This window comes from Pantherophis guttatus, chromosome 4 (genome assembly GCF_059756535.1).
Source record: "Pantherophis guttatus breed Tessera chromosome 4, ASM5975653v1, whole genome shotgun sequence".
Lineage (NCBI taxonomy): Eukaryota > Metazoa > Chordata > Lepidosauria > Squamata > Colubridae > Pantherophis > Pantherophis guttatus.
This window is the reverse complement of record NC_142066.1, coordinates 119214499-119234046: the sequence shown is the minus strand read 5'-3', so window position 1 is coordinate 119234046 and position 19548 is coordinate 119214499. Positions and strand designations below refer to the sequence as shown.

At 38.1% G+C, this 19548-nt stretch overlaps 1 protein-coding gene across 18 annotated transcripts in view; it reads right to left on the bottom strand.

The window, feature by feature from the left end:
- OSBPL3 (oxysterol binding protein like 3) overlaps positions 1–19548 on the bottom strand; it is a 112994-nt gene that overhangs the window by 34064 nt on the left and 59382 nt on the right. For all 18 annotated transcript variants that reach the window (XM_034402138.3, XM_087892655.1, XM_087892654.1 and 15 more), the window contains 7 exons: positions 7556–7672; positions 7342–7395; positions 7043–7156; positions 5256–5429; positions 3267–3390; positions 934–1037; positions 727–819 (listed from right to left, as the gene is read on the bottom strand). In XM_034402138.3, coding sequence (XP_034258029.2) covers positions 727–819; positions 934–1037; positions 3267–3390; positions 5256–5429; positions 7043–7156; positions 7342–7395; positions 7556–7672 — 780 coding nt within the window. The remainder of the gene's footprint in view (positions 1–726; positions 820–933; positions 1038–3266; positions 3391–5255; positions 5430–7042; positions 7157–7341; positions 7396–7555; positions 7673–19548) is intronic.

Genomic DNA, 19548 nt, shown 5'->3' with positions numbered 1-19548 from the left:
AGACTGCCTGGATATGTTTGCAGTTTTCTTGGCAGTATTTCAATATTTGCCATTGCCTCCTTTCTAGGGCTGAGAGATAGTGACTGGCCCAAAGTCACCCAACTGGCTTTGTGCCTAAGGTGTCACTAGAATTCAAAGTTTCTCAGTTTTTAGCATGACGCCTTAACCAATGAACAAAAATGATGTATATAAACTCCCATATGAATGAAACAAAACAATAATCTTGCTGTTATATCTGAAATAATGCCAAAGATGGCCATTACACCTGTCTCTGTTTGGCTCTTTTGCCCTGCAGTTTCTCTTCCCAGAATAGATTATTTGGAAAACACCTATTCTCCTTCTATTAAAAGTAACACTGTTAAATCTCTACATAGGTCACCTCTCTAAATCTTTTTCTTTCTCTCTCTCTCTCTCTCTCCCTCCCTCCCTCCCTCCCTCCCTCTTTGGATTTGACATTCTTCTAAAAGATAAAATTCTTATAAGCAGGCTTCTTTATAAAGAAATAACTCTTTATTCTTTGTTAAAAGTGAATTGGCCAAAAAGCTCAGTAGGCTGATTAAAATTTAGAAGCCCCACTCATTCCATGCTACCTTCATAAGCAGAATGAAATATCTTCCTACTAAGCAACTAAGACTATAAGTTGTATTGGAAAAAGTAAGTTTTTGGCAGCAAACAGCATCTATCATAGACTAAAAATGAAGTTGAGGTATAGAAGAGGTGGTTTACCTGCAACATCCCTTTAGCATCTTTACCAAGAGCTCTAGAACGCCATCGTCTGTGTGTTCTTTTTTCTTTTTTGGGACTTTCAAAAAGGAGACCCTTTACAATAGCATGTGAAAAAGAGAAACGTACCACTTATCACCATTCTAGGAAGAAATCTAGCCTTAGCAAGCAGAGTGACCCCCTTCAGAAGCAGCAATTTCCTGAACTTACTTGCTGAATATTTATGGCAGGCGCCGAATATGTCCTATGGAGAACTTCCATGCTTTGTAAAAGCTGGCTCATCTCCAAGAGATAGTTCTGACAATGGGAAAGGTCTGTTTGGAATAAAAACAATGTCTTTCACTGCTTTGGTGGAAAAGAAGAGAGAAAAAGCAAAGAAGAAGAAAAATAGTGTATTAAACCATCAAACGTCTTGCTGTACTTTATTTTTGAATAAGATAGTGACAGAATGCAAAAGTTGTTACTCAATATTTCAGTACTTGCTATTATTGTACTACCATTTCTACCATTGAATTAATGATTTAATAGTTGAATCAACTATTTAAAAGAAAACGTGGAATATAGTTTTTTATATTCTAAATTTTAGAATATAAATATTCTATGAACTAGAATACAAAGAGAGTTATTGGACAATAGCATCTGAAATAATGCTTTCCTAAAATATGTGTTTTAAAACTGTTGAAGAAATTTTTAAAAAGAATTTAATGCCATCTTTGAACATAATATTTTTTATTTCCTTGGGCATTATATAATAAGAACAAAGACTTTTTCAATATTTTACAGCTTTAGCAGATATAATTTATGGGTGTCCCACAGTTCTCTGTTACTTTTATTGTTAATAGACAGTTCTGGTTCTTAAAACTGTAAAAACTGTAAACTTAGAATAATTTACTTAGTTGACATGAATGCATTATTGCTTATTTTTAGCACAATGATGCCAATTAATCAATGATGCCAATTATCTTCACTGTACAAATTGTTTTCAAGTTATAACTGTAATTTAACCTGCAATTGTGGCTGTAAAGTCATGATGGTCACAAAGTGATCACCTGTCAGGCACAAGCAACCTGATCCCCAGGTGTAGAATTCAAACTAACTATTTTATTATACTCTGTCTATAATAATCTCTCCTGTTTTTTCCTGAGAAAATATAGATAAGATTCATTGGAGCTTGGGAGAGAGAGGCTCAGTTCTGGATCTCTTGTGACTATGCAAGGATTTGAGATTAATTCCCCACTTGAGACCTCCTTCCTGCCTGGCTGGGTGGTTCCCAACAGGATCTTTCCCTCAGTGGTTAAGCAAATGTGGGACTTGTAAAGTGAACCATTGTTTGCTATGGTGTATAACTAGAATTAAATGGCCCACATTATTACTTGTAAATCCCAGTAATAATGTAGGCCAGTTGTTGAGTACCCAAATGAAGTCATCTGCATGTGGGAGAACCAGATGTCAAAACTTCTAAAGTGGGTCATAAGTAGCTTTTTCTGGACTTATTGTAACTTCAAATACATGTTGCAAAGCCATTCTGTACATTCTCAGGTGGCATAGCTCTGCTATCCATTTATCAAACTCCCTAGAAAAAAAGAGAGATGCTAGAAAGAATTGTTACTAAATTCCAACATAAATGAACAACATAGTTTCACCAGCTTTCTGGTGAATTATCTATCAGCTATCAGAATTATGAGTAAAAGTATGCTTATTAATATTCTATTACAAAAATATGCAGTAATATTTAATGTAAACTATGATCTCCCTAGGCAATAAATATTGAATAAATCTGGTATTTGGACATAACTGAACAAATTAAAAATATCTATACACAAGACAAAAAGTTTATTTGAATTAAGCGGTAACAGCTAATCCTTCATTCAATATTTCCTAAGTAATTAAGGCCCCCTTCCCTATATCCCCATTTAATATATAATGAAGAATATTTCCTAGTCAAAACTGCTAATGAGAAAAGAGAGTTCAAGTTATCCTGCATATGTGACTGATCAACACCTGGGAAAAAGGTAATAGGATTATTATATATTGTTAGAGACAGAAAAGCTTAATAAAGGATGGTCCCATTCCAATAGTACAGTTTTGTTTCCTAAGAACATTTTGTTTGAAAAGCGGTAAGGACTTGTATTTTTTTCCAAGGAAATAAATTTCACATGATACTTGATTTCCTGTGAACCAATTACAGCAGCTCCAAGCTAGGCAGAATAGAGCTATTTTACAAAGATAAGGAATGATATTTCATTAATACTTCTAAGAAAGTCCAATTTTCACAAAGGACTCTTGTACTCTCATACAGAAAGAACACAAAGAAATATGTTTCTTCTGAAAGTCTCCTCATCTTTCACAACTGCTCCATTTTTCTTTAAGATTCAAGTTCTTCAAGCAGGTACTGTACCAGCAGTTTTTATTTCAATATCACATGGATTAAATTTTTGATTTAAAGATTAGAAAGTAGACAGGCATATGTCATAAAAACATCTGAGAAAATTTGGAAGAGGTAGAATATTTAAATCTTTTAAATTGTTCTACTTTCTTTTTACCTTTTGAACATCTTTCCATATCTTCAGATGACTGCAAACAAGTTGGAATTCTTGATTCGTTTAAACAAGGGAATGACATAGGACTTCCCGCCTGCACTGAATTTTGCTGTGTCATGCTGCCTCTCTGTTATATGATAAGATTTCATAAATAATAATAAATATGACAATAATCAGTTTTCCAATGATTGACAGTGTGTGACTTATGATTAAGGGACACTTCAAAATCAACCATCAAAGTCTACATTCATATTCAAAAAGTTGATTAAAAAAAAGCTTGCCCAAAATTAAGATTATATGTATGACACTCTCTATACTGTATTAACCTGTTGACTGGATGAATTTACACCAAAAAGACAATTGCTCACTAAATATTGCCTTCAATTCTTAGACATTATCAAAAAAAACAAAAAAAAAACCCTGCAATATCTTTGCATGCTCAAAATACAAATGTTACCCAATTTGCTATATATCATATATACCAAACGAGCTGAGCAGTTTTCATCTAGGTCAGCAGGTTAGTTCAAGAGGAGACTGAAGTCCCCTAAAGCATAGAACAGCACATTCTGGAGAAGACTGCTTTAGACTGAGACCCAGCATGGGACAGAATCTACTTGGTGAGGGAAGCAGAAGAATGAAATTGGAAGAAAAGAAACAGAGACATCAAATACTAAAAGCCAGAAGCTGAGCCAGTATCTTTGGCCCTTTCCCTAACTCTAAATAGAGGTAGTTTGAGTACTTCAAAATATATCAATAAACATGCCTGTTAAATCAACAATGTAGAGTGCACACCTATGTCATCACAGAACATTCAAGAGGAAAAGAGTTCTTATTACAATGCATCTTAAATTTCAGGTCATGATCTTATTCCCTCCCTGCCAATGATCAGTTAAAGTGGGCAGGAGAACATGGAAGAGTTCAGTCTTGTTTATCTTGACATAGATGACCTTGCAAAAGAATGCTGATTAAAAACAAAAACCTACTTTGTTCCACAGTTTCCATGCTAATTAAAACAGAATTAAAAATGCCAGGAGGAAATTACATTTTGTCTTTCATCAAATCCTGAAAACTCACAAAAAGCCAATAACATTTTTATAATAGTTTATGCACTACATGTTATATATAACATCCTTTCTGGATCGGGACTCGTTAAATACGGTCACTCATGCTCTTGTCACTTCCCGCTTGGACTACTGCAATGCTCTCTACATGGGGCTCCCCTTGAGGAGCACCCGGAGGCTCCAGCTGGTCCAGAATGCGGCCGCGCGGGTGGTTATGGGAGCGACGTGGCGAGCTGCACTGGCTCCCGGTGGTCTTCCGGGTGCGCTTCAAGGTTTTGGTTACCACCTTTAGAGCGCTCCATGGCATCGGACCGGGGTATCTACGAGACCGCCTTCTGCTACCAATAGCCTCTCACCGACCGGTACGCTCCCATAGAGAGGGGCTCCTCAGGGTGCCGTCGGCCAAACAGTGTCGACTGGCGGCCCCCAGGGGGAGAGCCTTCTCTGTGGGGGCACCTACCATCTGGAACGAGCTCCCCCCAGAGATACGGAAGATCCCGGACCTGCGCACGTTTCGCAGTGCTCTCAAAACTTTTCTATTTCAGCAAGCTGGCCTGGCCTAACTCCCCTCTTTTAAATTCTTAAATTTTAAATTTTTTAATTCGTGATTTTATAAATTGGGTGTTTTAATCTGTGTTTCGGCCGAAATATTTAATAATTTTAAGGGATTTTTAATATTTGTATTGTCTGTATTTTATCTTGGCTGTTCACCGCCCTGAGTCCTTCGGGAGTAGGGCGGTATAGAAATTTGATTAATAAATAAATAAATAAATAAATAAATAAATAAATAAATAAATAAATAAATAAATAAATAAATAAATATGTTCCCCAAATTCTACTATAAATGTTTGTTGTATTCCATATAATTATTAATCTAATAAATTAATCCTTAAATGAATGTCCCTTAATCTACAGTTAAAACAAAATCTACCTTTTTGTTTGCTGTTGATTCCAAAAGACCAGTTACTGAATCTGCAATAGATGTTGAAGCTGAGAAGAAATGATTGTTGATATCATATGGAAACATGGAAATTTCATTTTGACGATACATTCTATGATGACGCAGTTTTGCTACCCATTCATCAAATACTTCCTGAGATTTTGCCTAGTAGAGAATTGAAGATGATAGAAACAATAATTACTAAATCCCAACATAAATATATAATTCATGTTATGTGGTGGTATAGTGGTTAGAATGCAATATTGCAGTCTGAGTCTGCTCACTGCCAAGAGTTCGATCCTTTCAAGATCAGTAAAATGAGGACTTATATAATGCTGATTCTGTAAACTGCTTAGAGAGGGTTGTAAACCATTATGAAGTGGTACATAAGTCTAAGGGCTATTGCTATTGCTATATGGTCTTACTTTCCCCAGTCAAAACAATAAGCAATAATTTATCCCGAAGTACTATATTTGTTGACAGATTGGACTGCTTTCCATGAGGACAGGATAACGTTTCTCCTTGGGAATATAGAAAACAGAAGTTTTATGCAGCAGATGAAATAGATTTGCTTTCTTAATGAAGTCCTTGTAATCAGTTCTGTTTTTCAACCTACAGGGTAGGAGATAGAGGACACTTGGAAGTAGAAATGTACAGTATTTATCAAATCAAACAAATCCTGGAACTTGTAAACAACAGCACAAAGAGCAGAAGATATTAAGTATAAGTCATGAAGAATAGGAAGTTGCTCAAAGGTTTGGTCTCTCACTAGCTTTCGGTGGCAGAAGGTTTTTTAAAAAAATTGAGTAACCAATCAGGTCAGCAAATTTTTTTTTAAAAAGCCATACTTTCCAGTGAGGTTTTTTTCCCCCCAGTGTAGAAAAAAGTTTTAAAGTTTGATCATATACATGCAGAAATCTACCAAAGATTTCAATGCAAAATTTAATTTTAAAAAATCTTCCTAAAATATACCCACTTTGCGGATAGTTGAAATAAGAGTCTGTTTTGTCCATGAAGGTTACCAAATACAGTCTATGGTTTCATCAAATATCAGTCTGAGAACCACACGAAAAACTGTTAAAAGTTCAACTAGTCTCCCAATCTATAAATAAAAACAGAAGACCCACGAAATCTAGAACTGAGCATTTAAAACCACATCAGGCCTTTTAGAACCACAGAAAAAGAGTACTATCAGTAGTGGAAGCCTAATTTATTTTATTTGTACACCTACTGGTGAAAAGGACAGGGTTTTCTGGTTCCTTCTGTCCAACAGGATTAAAAATAGATTAATATAGTTCTCATTTGCTGATACAATACACTACACAAAATGTACATTTTTACCTAAAGCAATTTAGTAAACAAACATTGATGTAACTATGTTACACTTCATTCCAAGTATATTAATTAACTATGCTCACTTGTTTTCTCCCAGACCTGCTTTTCTCAACCATCTTCCACAGGAACAAATTAAATTATTACATATGGAGAAAAAATTGACCCTGGCACAATTCATTATTAACAAACAATTTTGCTTTTTTTTTTTTTGTTACAATGAAGGTTCTATTTGGTTGCAGTATCTTTTGCAAAATATGAATGTATATGGAGGAAAAAGGCTATTCAAGATTAAATGGTGAACCTGCATTTTAAGCAAACTGCAAAGAAATGTATTACTATATCAAGCAACTTCAAGAGGATTCTAAGCCTGCATATAATGGTATCTAAAAGTTGTACAATATTTTTAGCTTCAGAATATGTTCCTATTATTTAACTAGGATTACCTTCAAATGATAAATATGTTCCTCAGTATCTAAATCTATACATTTAGTCGATTTCTTCACAGACATCACCGAAAGGCCAACATCTATACATCCATGCAACTTCGCTTTCTCTATCTGGCAAAAAAAAAAACATTTAAAATTATTTAATTTGGCTTAGGAGAAAACAACATAAGATATTGGTTTTCAGAATTATCTTTCTTCCTATTGATGTCTATTGGAAACAATCACTTATTTCTTTTCCCAAACTATGAAGCTACCATCATATTTGTATGACAACATCTGCATATTGAAGTACTTACATCAGCTGGATTCTTAGCGTATTTCAAAATTCCTTTGTCCAGAAAGAACCATCTCTGCAATAGAAAAGCAGACTTTTTAATCAGACGGGACAAGATACTGCAGTAAAATGTATTTTTAAACAGTTGCAATATTCTTTCTGCCAACTTTAAAAAGGACAGCAAGCAAATGTTTTAAATGCCATTGGCAACAAATACCAATTTGGCCGATTCTCACCTTATGCCAACCTTTCAGAGGCCATTTCCTTTTTTTCAGCAAGTAGCCTTCCTGCTTCTGGGGTTCCTGGGTGCAACTCATGACTCCGCGAAGTCCTTCTATGATTTCCCAGCTGTCCTGTTCAGAAACAGAATCCAAAATACCTGATGAGGGTTTTTTTAAAATAAAAGAAATATTATGTATATTTGTTGCCTTCAGTTATTTATAAAATTAATAAAGATGGTATAAAAATAAATAAAGTGATACAATTACACTTTATCTATGTAGTGTAAATCAATTTCTGGGAACCTGAAACATTTTATTTATTGATTTATATTGGTTTCTCAAAGCCATTCATTTGAATGCAAGGTGTCAATTTTAACTGTTTTTTATTTTACTTAGTGACCTTAAGTCTTTCCCCACAATTGAGATGAAATGTTACTCATACATTCTTGAATCAGCAGGAAACTTTATTAGCATGACATTTTCTGTTCAAACTTTCCTGCCACCCCCACTTCTCCCCCACAACAATCCTCTGATGTGGCTTGGGCTGAGAGAGAATGAGTGGCTCAATGTCACCCAGCCAGTTTCCAGGCTTAAAGAAGAACTGGAATTCACTGTTTTCCATTTTTTCTCCCTTGTTTCAGTTTCAAGTTTTCAGCCATCCAACTTTGCTTAAAAAGGACAAAATCTACACAATTTTATACATTCTTAGGTTGCTCTTGGATGGTATTAGAACACTAATAGTACTCCAGTCACGGAAAATTTATGCCTGTAATCCACTCATGATCTGAGTACAAATTGACTAAAGCATCATGGAGATCCATCAGGAAAAGAAAATTTGTTTCTGAGGCCTGATTATGCTGTACAGATACGGTAAGTCTTTCCTTAACAACAAGGAATAAGGCAGATAAATACGAGACTGGAATTTTAATTGCAAAATAATATGATGTCTCAATAGGATGCTTACCTTTCTTAAGCAAGGATTGTGGGCCATTAAGTGAGAACCTCTTGCCAGCTTCTCACAAGCAAAGTCAATGAGGAAGCTTGCAGAAATCTGCAAGTCCCAGGCAGCTCACATGCAGGCTGGTGGGCAGATAAATGACTGCTGCCAGACAGTGAGACTGCAGAAGTGGCCACCATGGCATAAGTGTAGTTAGGGTTCACTGCTACCAGGTGGGGGAGATTAGAAGTGACTTACCGGAGTGACCCGACTTTGCGTATGGGAGCCCACAGTGAAGGTCAGAAATGATAATCAAATGACCAGGTGGCACTGCAACTTTTCTAAGTGTAAACTGGTTGTCAAATGCCCAGATTATAATCATGTGACCTGGAGGTGATGGAACTTTGAGGTCCAGTTGCAAGTACCACTCAGTGCCATTGTAAGTTCACATAGTCACTGGTTCAATTATTGTTAACCAAGGACTTTCTGTAGTTATGTGCAAGCAGGAAATGGCTCTACATGGATTGCAAATCAAATTACGGCAGAAGAGCAAATAAAAAATTTAAAAACCCTTTGATATTATGTTAGTGAGGTAGTCTGGTGTAGTGGTTAAGGCAGTGCTTTCCAAACATGGATAATTACCCAAAATTGAGTAAAGGTGGTTTTTCTTTCTCATACAAACCCAGCAGGATATTTAAATAGGGACTTTCTGATCAGCAGTTTTGGGTAACGAAGGAAAAACATCTGGGAAGCACTTAATCAAGCATAAAGCCAGAAACCGGGAGACTATGAGTTCTGTCCTGCTTTAGGTACAAAGCCAGTTGGGTGACTTTGGTCAAGTCACTCTCTCTCCCCCAGGAAGCAGGCAGTGGCAAATTACTTCTGAAATTACTTGCAAAAACAACTTCAGGGACTTGCCCAAGCAATTGCCAGGAGTCAACTCTGACTTGAAGGCACCAGACAACAACAATCTCCCTGTGTTAGTCACAAGGGAAAAAAATTATACAAAGATTTTCCAAGAAGTTTTCATCACACAAGAGAAACAAGGGAGGAAAACTTATTAATGTTTCCCTTTTTCTCCCTATATTATTTATTCTGAAAAAATGAAAGAAATAGATAGTACAAATAAGAAATCAAGTAGATAGAAAGAAATATAGGCAGGCAAGCAACAAATCTGAAATATCATATAGTTAATATATACTATTATATCCTTAGAAACTCAGTATTATCAGGTATTTCATGACCATTTTATAGTCCAAATCCATGTTTCTTGCTAACTTATTATTATTATTATTATTATTATTATTATTATTATTATTATTATTATTTGAATTTGTTTACCGCCCTACTCCCGAAGGACTCAGGGCGGTGAACAGCCAAAAGATAAAATACATATAATACAAATGTTAAAAAACCATTAAAATACAATTAAATAATTTGGCCCAGAAAACAAAATTTAAAACACCCCAAATTTATAAGACAAATATAAAATTTAAAAAATTTAAAACAGTTTAAAAGAGAGATTAGGCCAGGCTGGCCTGCTGGAATAAGCATGTTTTGAGGGCGCGCCGGAAAGCTTGCAGATCCGGGATCCTCTGTATCTCCGGGGGGAGCTCGTTCCAGATGGCGGGTGCCCCCACAGAGAAGGCTCTCCCCCTGGGGGCAGCCAGTCGACACTGTTTGACCTACAGCACCCTAAGAAGCCCCTCTCTATGGGAGCGTACTTGTCGGTGAGAGGCTACTAGTGGCAGAAGGCAGTCTCATAGATACCCCGGTCCTAAGCCATGGAGCTCTCTAAAGGTGGTAACCAAAACCTTGAAGCGCACCTGGAAGATCACCGGGAGCCAGTGCAGCTTGCGCAGGAGGGGGGTCACAGGGGAGCGCCAGGTCGCTCCCATAACCACCTGCATGGCCGCATTCTGGACCAGCTGGAGCCTCCGGGTGCTCCTCAAGGGGAGCCCCATGTAGAGAGCACTACAGTAGTCCAGGCAGAAAGTGACGAGGGCATGAGTGATCGTATTTAACGAGTCCCGATCCAGAAAGGGATCTGGATCTGGATCGCAACTGGCGAATCAGGCGAACCTGATAAAATGCCCTCCCAGCCACAGCCGTCAAATGCTCTCATATTAAGAGAAGAATATTTAGTTAACATTACTCATGATGCTGAAAGAAAACTACAGTGAATAATGCGGTCCATCAATACAATTAACTATACAAAAAATAAATAAAATGAGGTCTCTAACACCCACATTTTGTATGTGACACAATTTCATGTATAAAATTGTGGACTAAGAATAGCAACAGCTATAGCAATAGCACTTAGACTTATATATTGCTTCACGGTGCTTTACTGTCCTCTCGGACAGTACAGTCCAGTTTACAGAGTCAGCATAATGCCCCCAGCAATCTGGGTCCTCATTTTACTGACCTTGGAACGATGGAAGACTGAGTCAACCTTGAGCCGGTGGGACTTGAACTACCAAACTACTGGCAATTAAAAGTTAGCAGAAGTAGCCTGCAGTACTGCACTCTAACCACTGAACCACCACGGCTCTTAGAATGGTTTCCAATTAAAACTACATTCAGCATCAAATTTACGTTTTAAATACAAAGTTATTCTAGACATCAAGGCATACATCCACAATTAGTTAGCCATTTTTCCAGAGGGGAAATCAAACACTTTTCCCTATAAGAGGCATAGGCCCTTAACATATACAGTGTCAATCAGTACATTAAGCTAATATATGGTTTAGTAAAATTCAATACAAATCTTTCAGACTGCAATGGGATTTCAGCTTTAAAATTTATTCCAGTCTAGAATAGAATAACAGAATTGGAAGGGACCTTCGAGATCTACTAGTCCAACTTCCTGCTTAGGCAGGAAACCCTACATCACTTCAGACAAATGGTTATCCAACATGTTCTTAAAAACTTCCAGTGTTGGAGCATTCACAACTTCTGGAGGCAAGTTGTTCCACTGATTAATTGTTCTGTCAAGAAATTTCTCCTTAGTTCTAAGTTGCTTCTTTCCTTGATTAGTTTCCACTCATTGTTTCTTGTCCTATCCTCAGGTGCTTTGTAGAATAGCTTGACTCCCTCTTCTTTGTGGCAATCCCTGAGATATTGGAACACTGATATGTCTCCCCTAGTCCTTCTTAAACTAGACATACCCAGTTCTTGCAACCATTCTTCATATGGTTTCATTCTTCATTCTTTTAGCCTTGATCTCCTAATCATCTTTGTTGCTGTTCTCTGCACTCTTTCTAGAGTCTCCACATCTTTTTTACATTGTGGCAACCAAAACTGGATGCAGTATTCAAAGTGTGGCCTTACCAAGGCATTATAAAGTGGTATTAATACTTCACGTGATCTTGATTCTATCCCTGTTTATGAAGCCTAGAACTGTGTTGGCTTTTTTGGCAGCTGCTAGACACTGCTGGCTCATATTTAAATGGTTGTCCACTAGGACTCCAAGATCCCTCTCACAGTTACTACTATTGAGCAAGGTGCCACATATACTGTACCTGTGCATTTTGTTTTTCTTGCCTAAATGTAGAACCTTGCTTTTTTCACCATTGAATTTCATTTTGTTAGATAGTGCCCAATGTTGAAGTCTGTCAAGATCCTTCTGTATCTTGAGCCTATCTTCTGGAATGTTGGCTATTCCTGCTAGCTTGGTGTCATCTGCAAATTTGATGAGTTCCCCATCTATCCCTACATTTTATTATTTTGCAATACAGGTAGTCTTCAACTTACAACAGTTTGTTTAATGCCCGTCTGAAGTTAAAACAGCACTGAAAAAGTGATTTATGACTATTTTCACACTTATGACCATTGATGAACCCATGGTCATGTGATCAAAATTCAAGGCAACTGTCTCATATTTATGATGATGGCAGTGTCCCAGAGTCACATGATCAGTTCCTCACAAGGAAAGTCAATGGGGAAGCCATATTCACTTAACAATCATGTTACTAACTTAACAACTGTAGCAAGAAAGGTCTAAAATGGGGCAAAATTCACTTAACAACTGTCTCACTTATCAGTAAAAATGTTGAGCTCAGTTGGGGTCATAATTCGAGAACTATCTATGTTGGATTTTATAGAACTGCCAACACACATAAAAGAAGGGTCCAAAGTGCTTGTTACAGTTCCAGCAGTTCTTAGAAAATGAATTATTTATTTTAGCAATCAAGATTGGAATAATAGTGATAAAACACTATTTTTTTAATTTAAATCAGATTTTTTTTATTTTTATCAAATTTATTTTAATAAAATGCTTTTGGAGTAAAGATTTATCTAAAGATAGTTTTCTATTTAAGATACATTAATAATTTAGTTTATTCAGCATGAAATGGAGCTTAGTTATGTAGCATGAGGCTGTATATTCTGTAATATTGGGACTTTCGGTGAGTCAACAGAAGGTTTGAGATGACAGTCGCTCTTTAAAAATTATGATTTAAATCAAGTTGATTTAAATCAAGCCTTTTTACTAGTGAATCACAATTTAAATCATGATTTAATCAAATCCACCTTCTTTAGTAATTCATGTTTTCTTATAGTTTATTGCTATATGCAGATTGCATATAGGTTGCAAAGGTTGCAGATGTATCAACCTTTAAATCTTTGTTACTTTTTGTAAAAATGAATCCTGAATATTTGACCTTAACAGAAATGTTAAAATCTGTTGTTTGATAGACAACAGTTTTTCCTTCTCTGCTGAATTCCACGTCAACAGTTTCATTAAATAATCTGACCCAGAACTATAATTGCATATATTTTATCAACAATGTTAAAGGGTGCTGGACTGAGTAACTGTAAATACAATATGATGAGTCTCATTTCTGCGCATGTCTAAGATGGCGTCCCGGCGCTGAATCCCGGATCCTCGGGGGGGGGGGCGATGCCTCGGCTTGGGGGGACTTCGGGGGGGTCATTTTGAACAGCTATGACCCCCGTTTGGGAAAAAGAGCACCTGGGGATCCCATTGAGAGCTTTGTTAGCTCTCCGGACCACCCCAGCTCCGTGGAGGATGACGTTGAAGCGCTGGCGGGTGAGGGCGTGAATGGATGCGGCCTGCGGGGGTGGCGCTAGCACCAGCGGCTACGGGTGGTCGCGGCGGTGGCGGCCCCCTGACGACGGCGACGTTTGAGGCCCCTACGGAGGTTCCCCACGCCCCTGGATGCCTCGAGGAAGATCTAGAGGCAGGGGGTGGCTGGGGGCGTCCGTGAGGAGGCCGATGGCGACGGCGGCGATGGTTTACTTGGTTTACTGAGGAGCTGAGGGAAATGAAGCGCCGGAAAAGACGCCTGGAGAGCGGTTGGAGGGCCAGTCTCGCTGAATCTGATCGAACACTGGTAAGGTCGCATATTAAGGCCTACCTAGTGGCGATAAAGACGGCAAAGTCTAACTACTTTTCCGCCTCTATTGCGTCATCAGGGAATCGTCCGGCCGCCCTGTTTAGGGTGACCCGCGCCCTGCTCCATCTGGGAGTGCGGGAGAATCCCTTAGAAGGCAGGGCGGAGGATTTCGGACAATACCTGTATGACAAAATCGCTCAGTTCCGGGGGGATTTGGACTCTGACTGGGTAGATCAGGGCAGGGTGACGAGGAACAATCTTGAGAATGTTATCTGGGAGGAGTTTGATGCTGTGACTCCCGATGATGTGGACAGGATTTTGGGGAGACTTAGTGCGGCCACATGTTTACTGGAACCGTGTCCCTCCTGGTTGGTACTGGCTTTCCGGGAGGTTACACGAGGCTGGCTCCAGGGTGACATTAATGCTTCGTTGAGTGAGGGTCACTTCCCCGCTGCCCTGAAAGAGGCGGTGGTGAGGCCTCTCCTCAAGAAGCCGTCCCTGGATCCAGCAATATTGGCTAACTATCGTCCTGTCTCCAACCTTCGCTTCATTGCGAAGGTTGTTGAGAGTGTGGTCGCGCAACAGTTTCCACAATTCCTGGAGGAAACATCCTATCTAGATCTGTTCCAGTCGGGTTTCAGGTCTGGGCACAGCACGGAAACGGCATTGGTCGCGTTGGTGGATGATCTCTGGAGGGCTCGGGACAGGGGTTATTCCTCTGTTCTGGTCCTATTAGATCTCTCAGCGGCTTTTGATACCATCGACCATGGTATCATGCTGCACCGGCTGGAAGAGTTGGGGGTGGGAGGCACTGTGTTGCGGTGGTTCTCCTCCTTTCTCTCCGGCCGGTCACAGTTTGTGTTGGCAGGGGGGCAGAGGTCGACCTCGAGGCCTCTCATTTGTGGAGTGCCGCAGGGATCGGTCCTCTCGCCCCTTCTGTTCAACATTTATGTGAAGCCGCTGGGCGAGATCATCCGTGGCTTTGGGGTGAGATACCACCAGTACGCTGATGACACCCAGCTGTACATTTCCACCCCAGGCCACCCCAACGATGCCCTTGAAGTGATGTCCCAGTGCCTGGAGGCTGTGCGGATCTGGATGGGGAGGAACAGGCTCAGGCTCAACCCTTCCAAGACTGAGTGGCTGTGGCTCCCGGCATCCCGATATAGTCAGTTGACTCCATCACTGACTATTGGGGGCGAGTCTTTGGCCCCCACTGAAAGGGCTCGCAATCTGGGAGTCCTCCTGGATAGGCAGCTGTCTTTGGAGGAACATCTGACGGCTGTTACCAGGGGGACCTTTTATCAGGTTCGCCTGATTCGCCAGTTGCGGCCCTTTCTTGATCGGGATTCCTTGTGCACAGTCACTCACGCCCTCGTCACCTCTCGCCTTGACTACTGCAACGCTCTCTACATGGGGCTCCCCTTGAAGAGCACCCGGAGGCTCCAACTGGTCCAGAATGCAGCAGCGCGGGTAGTGATGGGAGCAACATGGCGAGCTGCACTGGCTCCCGGTGGTCTTCCGGGTGCGCTTCAAGGTGTTGGTTATCACCTTTAAAGCGCTCCATGGCATAGGGCCTAGCTATCTCCGAGACCGCCTGCTGCTACCGACGACCTCCCATTGACCCGTGCGCTCCCACAGAGAGGGCCTCCTCAGGGTGCCATCAGCCAAACAATGTAGGCTGGTGGCCCCCAGGGGGAGGGCCTTCTCTGTGGGGGCTCCCACCCTCTGGAATCAGTTGCCCCCGGAGATAAGAAGAATCCATGACCTCAATGTCTTCCGTCGTTCCCTGAAAACCCACTTTTTCCAGCAAGCCGGGTTGGCTTAAGAAGAAATTTTTAAATTCTTTTAATTAGTCTGTGATTCTTAACTTTTGGGCCAAAATTTATATATATTTTTAAATGTCTTAATATTTGTATTCTATGTTTTTTATCTTGGCAGTACACCGCCCTGAGTCCTCAGGGAGAAGGGCGGTATATAAATTGGAAATTAAATTAAATTAAATTAAATTAAATTAAATGAGTAAACAACAAATAAGTAAAGTAAATGAATCACTTGCTGAATTGGGAAGCTATTAAAATTGAACAAACAAACAAATAAATAAATTCAGTGTGTCTTTTTCGTGGCTAATTTTACTCCCGAAATTCTATTTCTTTTCATACTGTCTTGTTCATTTTGATATAGTATACTGTTCAAAAGTAAGAGTACTTTCTACAATTTTGGCTTTTTGTTCTTTAGAAATATACTGTATCTATGCAAAAAAAAATTACAGTGACATTTTCTTCAGAACTGAAAACATGAAAAGCTATTCCAAATTGTAAAAGTCTTTTTCAGCATCAAGAAAAATAATGCATAATTTTTATTCTTCTGGTTTATCTTATCCATATTATTCCTTACATATCTTTTCTAATATAAGATCCTTTTAATCAGGTTATATCAATTTGAAAGCTATTTATATAAAAGCTATTTTTATATATAAAAATATATATGTATATTTTTACATATTAAAGAAGAGATATCTTTTACATATTAAAGAAGAGATACACTTCAGGATTTATTTAATTATTTTTTTCTTTATAAATAAAAAAATAAAAGCTACTTTTCATACAGAGGAAATGTTTCACGTATCTGGATCTCACTCATTTCTTGGATTAAAGGTTTGTCACAACATTTCTAGAAAGTTTTGTTGTAAATTCAGAAGTATTATCAGGTTCTGGAGCTTTATTAAACTTCAAATTTAGTTTCTGTTAGTTTTATCTTATGTTGCAGGTCAATTAAAAACCTTTTTTTGTTGATCTGTAAATTTATAAATTTAAATTTGTAAATCTGTAATGTACTTTTTCATTTAAATGTTTTTGTTAGGTATGAGAGAGCTGGTATAGACATTTCTGTCAAAGGAAAAGAGAATTCTGGTGAAATTCTAATGAGTGGAATGATTTTGCACTTAATTACTAACTAAATGGCCATGTACTGTATGTGAATGTTCTGTTTTTCACATTGTACCACTATCTCACTAATGATCAGTTGCCTCCCTGACTTCCATGCTTTCATTAAATCTAAAACATTGCAAGGGGTTTTCATAAAGCCTGCATAAAGATACATCCCCCGCCAGCAGATTTGTTGGATATTTTTTTTTCCTCCTGCAAAGAACATTCAGTCAGTCAGTTGCACTGGTTACATACATGATTAAGAATTTTGAAAGACTGTAGGCATCAGGAAGGGCCTGTTGTCAGTAAATGCTTAATTCCACCCAGTCGCCTCAACACTATCCTGAATAGGAATTACAGGTTTGTAAAAATGTAGTTTGTGCCCAGCTCCAATATTTTTTATTGTATGTGTACACTAGGGTGCCTCATAATTCCTATGTCAATTTTAACATAACTTCATTATGTCAATCTTTACATTTATAACACAATTGCCATTGGAAAAAAATGGCATTTTTTGCCATTTTACTTTTGATTATATAATCCAGAATTTATTTATTTTGTAATTGAAAATGGACCCTTACACTGCAGAATATCATCTAAAATCCATAAGGAGTTTCTGTCAATTTTGAGACTCATATTATACAGTTTATTGGAAAATCAGACTTATAGTTCTTTTAGGGAACGTGCCCTATTTATTCACTCTTAAAGTTTATTTTTCTCCTTGCAAAACAGGGAATGCATGTTTAAAAGGAAACCCAGAGGGAAAGACCAATTTCAGAGACTTTTTAGAGAAACTAGTATATTTCTCAAGAATTGTTTGAAAAGATTCAAGAACAAGGTGATTCCAAAATCAGGTTAGCAAGTTTTGCCACTTCTCATGGAAATGCTTTTCTTGGCAATTAATAATCAGAAATAATTATTGAGATTAAAAAAAATAGATTGTGTTCTCATCAAAAACACTTTCTTATATAATTTTATCTCTTTTTGTATTTATAAGACTATAAGACACAAATCTGACAATAGCGTATACATATTTCAATTTCCATTCCTTTCAATAAAACAGTAGAAGCATACATACATATGTACATATATATGTGTATGTGTTTCTAGTGTTTTATTGAAAGCACTAACTCTATTCTTAATTAACCTATGTATATCTGATATGTATACAATATTCGATTTTATTGTATTAAATATATTAAAATTTTCGTATCTACCTATCTCAAAAGAGTGAAATAGTGGCATATGAGTCTGAAAAATAAATGACTGGTCATTATTTACATACAGGTGAAACTTGAAAAATTTGAATATTGTGCAAAAGTTCATTTATTTCAGTAATGCAACTTAAAAAGTGAAACAAATATATGAGATAGACTCATTACATGCAAAGCGAGATAGTTTAAGCCTTGATTTGTCATACTTTTGATGATTATGGCTTACAGCTCATGAAAACCCTATCACGATATTCTAATTTTTTGAGTTTCACCTGTAGAGATTAAAATTTAGGTTTCCTTTGACTACCTAAATATAAGAGAAATGAGGATAAAAACAGACTGCAATTTAAGCTTTACTGAATGATGAAGTCTCACATTTCTCTGTATTTCTTATAAAGGAATCTTCAAATTAAATCTAAAAATACTTGATTCAAATGGGACTCAGGTGCCACATTATCAACAGTCTTCAGCAAAATGTATCATGCGTATCACACAAAATCAAGAGTACCAATTCATCACATGGGCAAGATAGGGAAGATCTTTTAAAAAAGGAGAAAAAAATAACAGACCGCTGGATCTGTTCATTCCTCCCAAATAATGTTGCAAACTAAGTTATTTGGAGTGTTGGTTTTTTTGTAACATGCCATTCATGCCATCCACATAAATCCCTTTTGAAATGAATACAGATCATGGTCATTTATCAAGCACTCTATTAGTACCTCCATAGGGCATAGCCCTGGAGAACAGAGAAGAGCTATCACTGTTTTGAGAGGGACACTTGGGCCCTTCATACTTACATAACTTATTTATTTAATAAAATTTATATGCCGCTCTATCTCCGAGGACTCAGGGCGGCTCACAACAACAAAACAACCAGTTAAAAATATAAAATACATAAATGTACATATATAATTTATATTAAAACCCCCAAAATCTAAACACCCTCTCAGTCCAGGCTGTAACTGTCTACAAAAGTAATCTTGTGTTCCTGCTTCAGGTCTATGAACCTGGACTCCATACTGGCAATCATGACCATTGTCAATGAAGTATAGCTAAACAGCCATTTTAAAGAGAGGTCTTGGTGTTTTCATTGGCTTCCCAGGAAATCTAAAGCTGAAAATTAGTCATTCACTAGTAAAATCTCTGGGAAGCATCATTTTATTTTATCCTCCTATGAGGGAAGTGTCCCCTGTACGATAGGCTAAACAGTGGGACAAGGGGTGGATTTCAAAACCCACCGCTACTGGTTTGCTCGTGGGTGCACTTGCGACGCTTTTGCATTCGGGCGGATGAGCAGAGCCTCCCACTGCCGCCATTACCGGTACGCCTGATCTGGGTCCCAGACCACTATTGGTCTGGGATCCTGATACTTAAGGAAATACCTCTTCCAGTATATGCCTACCCAAAAGATCTCAAAAGGACCCTCCCCAGCCTCTGAAGTACATTATGTGGAAATGAAGGAAAGAACTTTCATGTCATAGCATCCTGGCTCTACTTGTTATTCTTTTGAGACCGGCTTTTACCAACATTACTTACCCTTCAGTACTATTTGAAGCCTTTAATCTTGCGC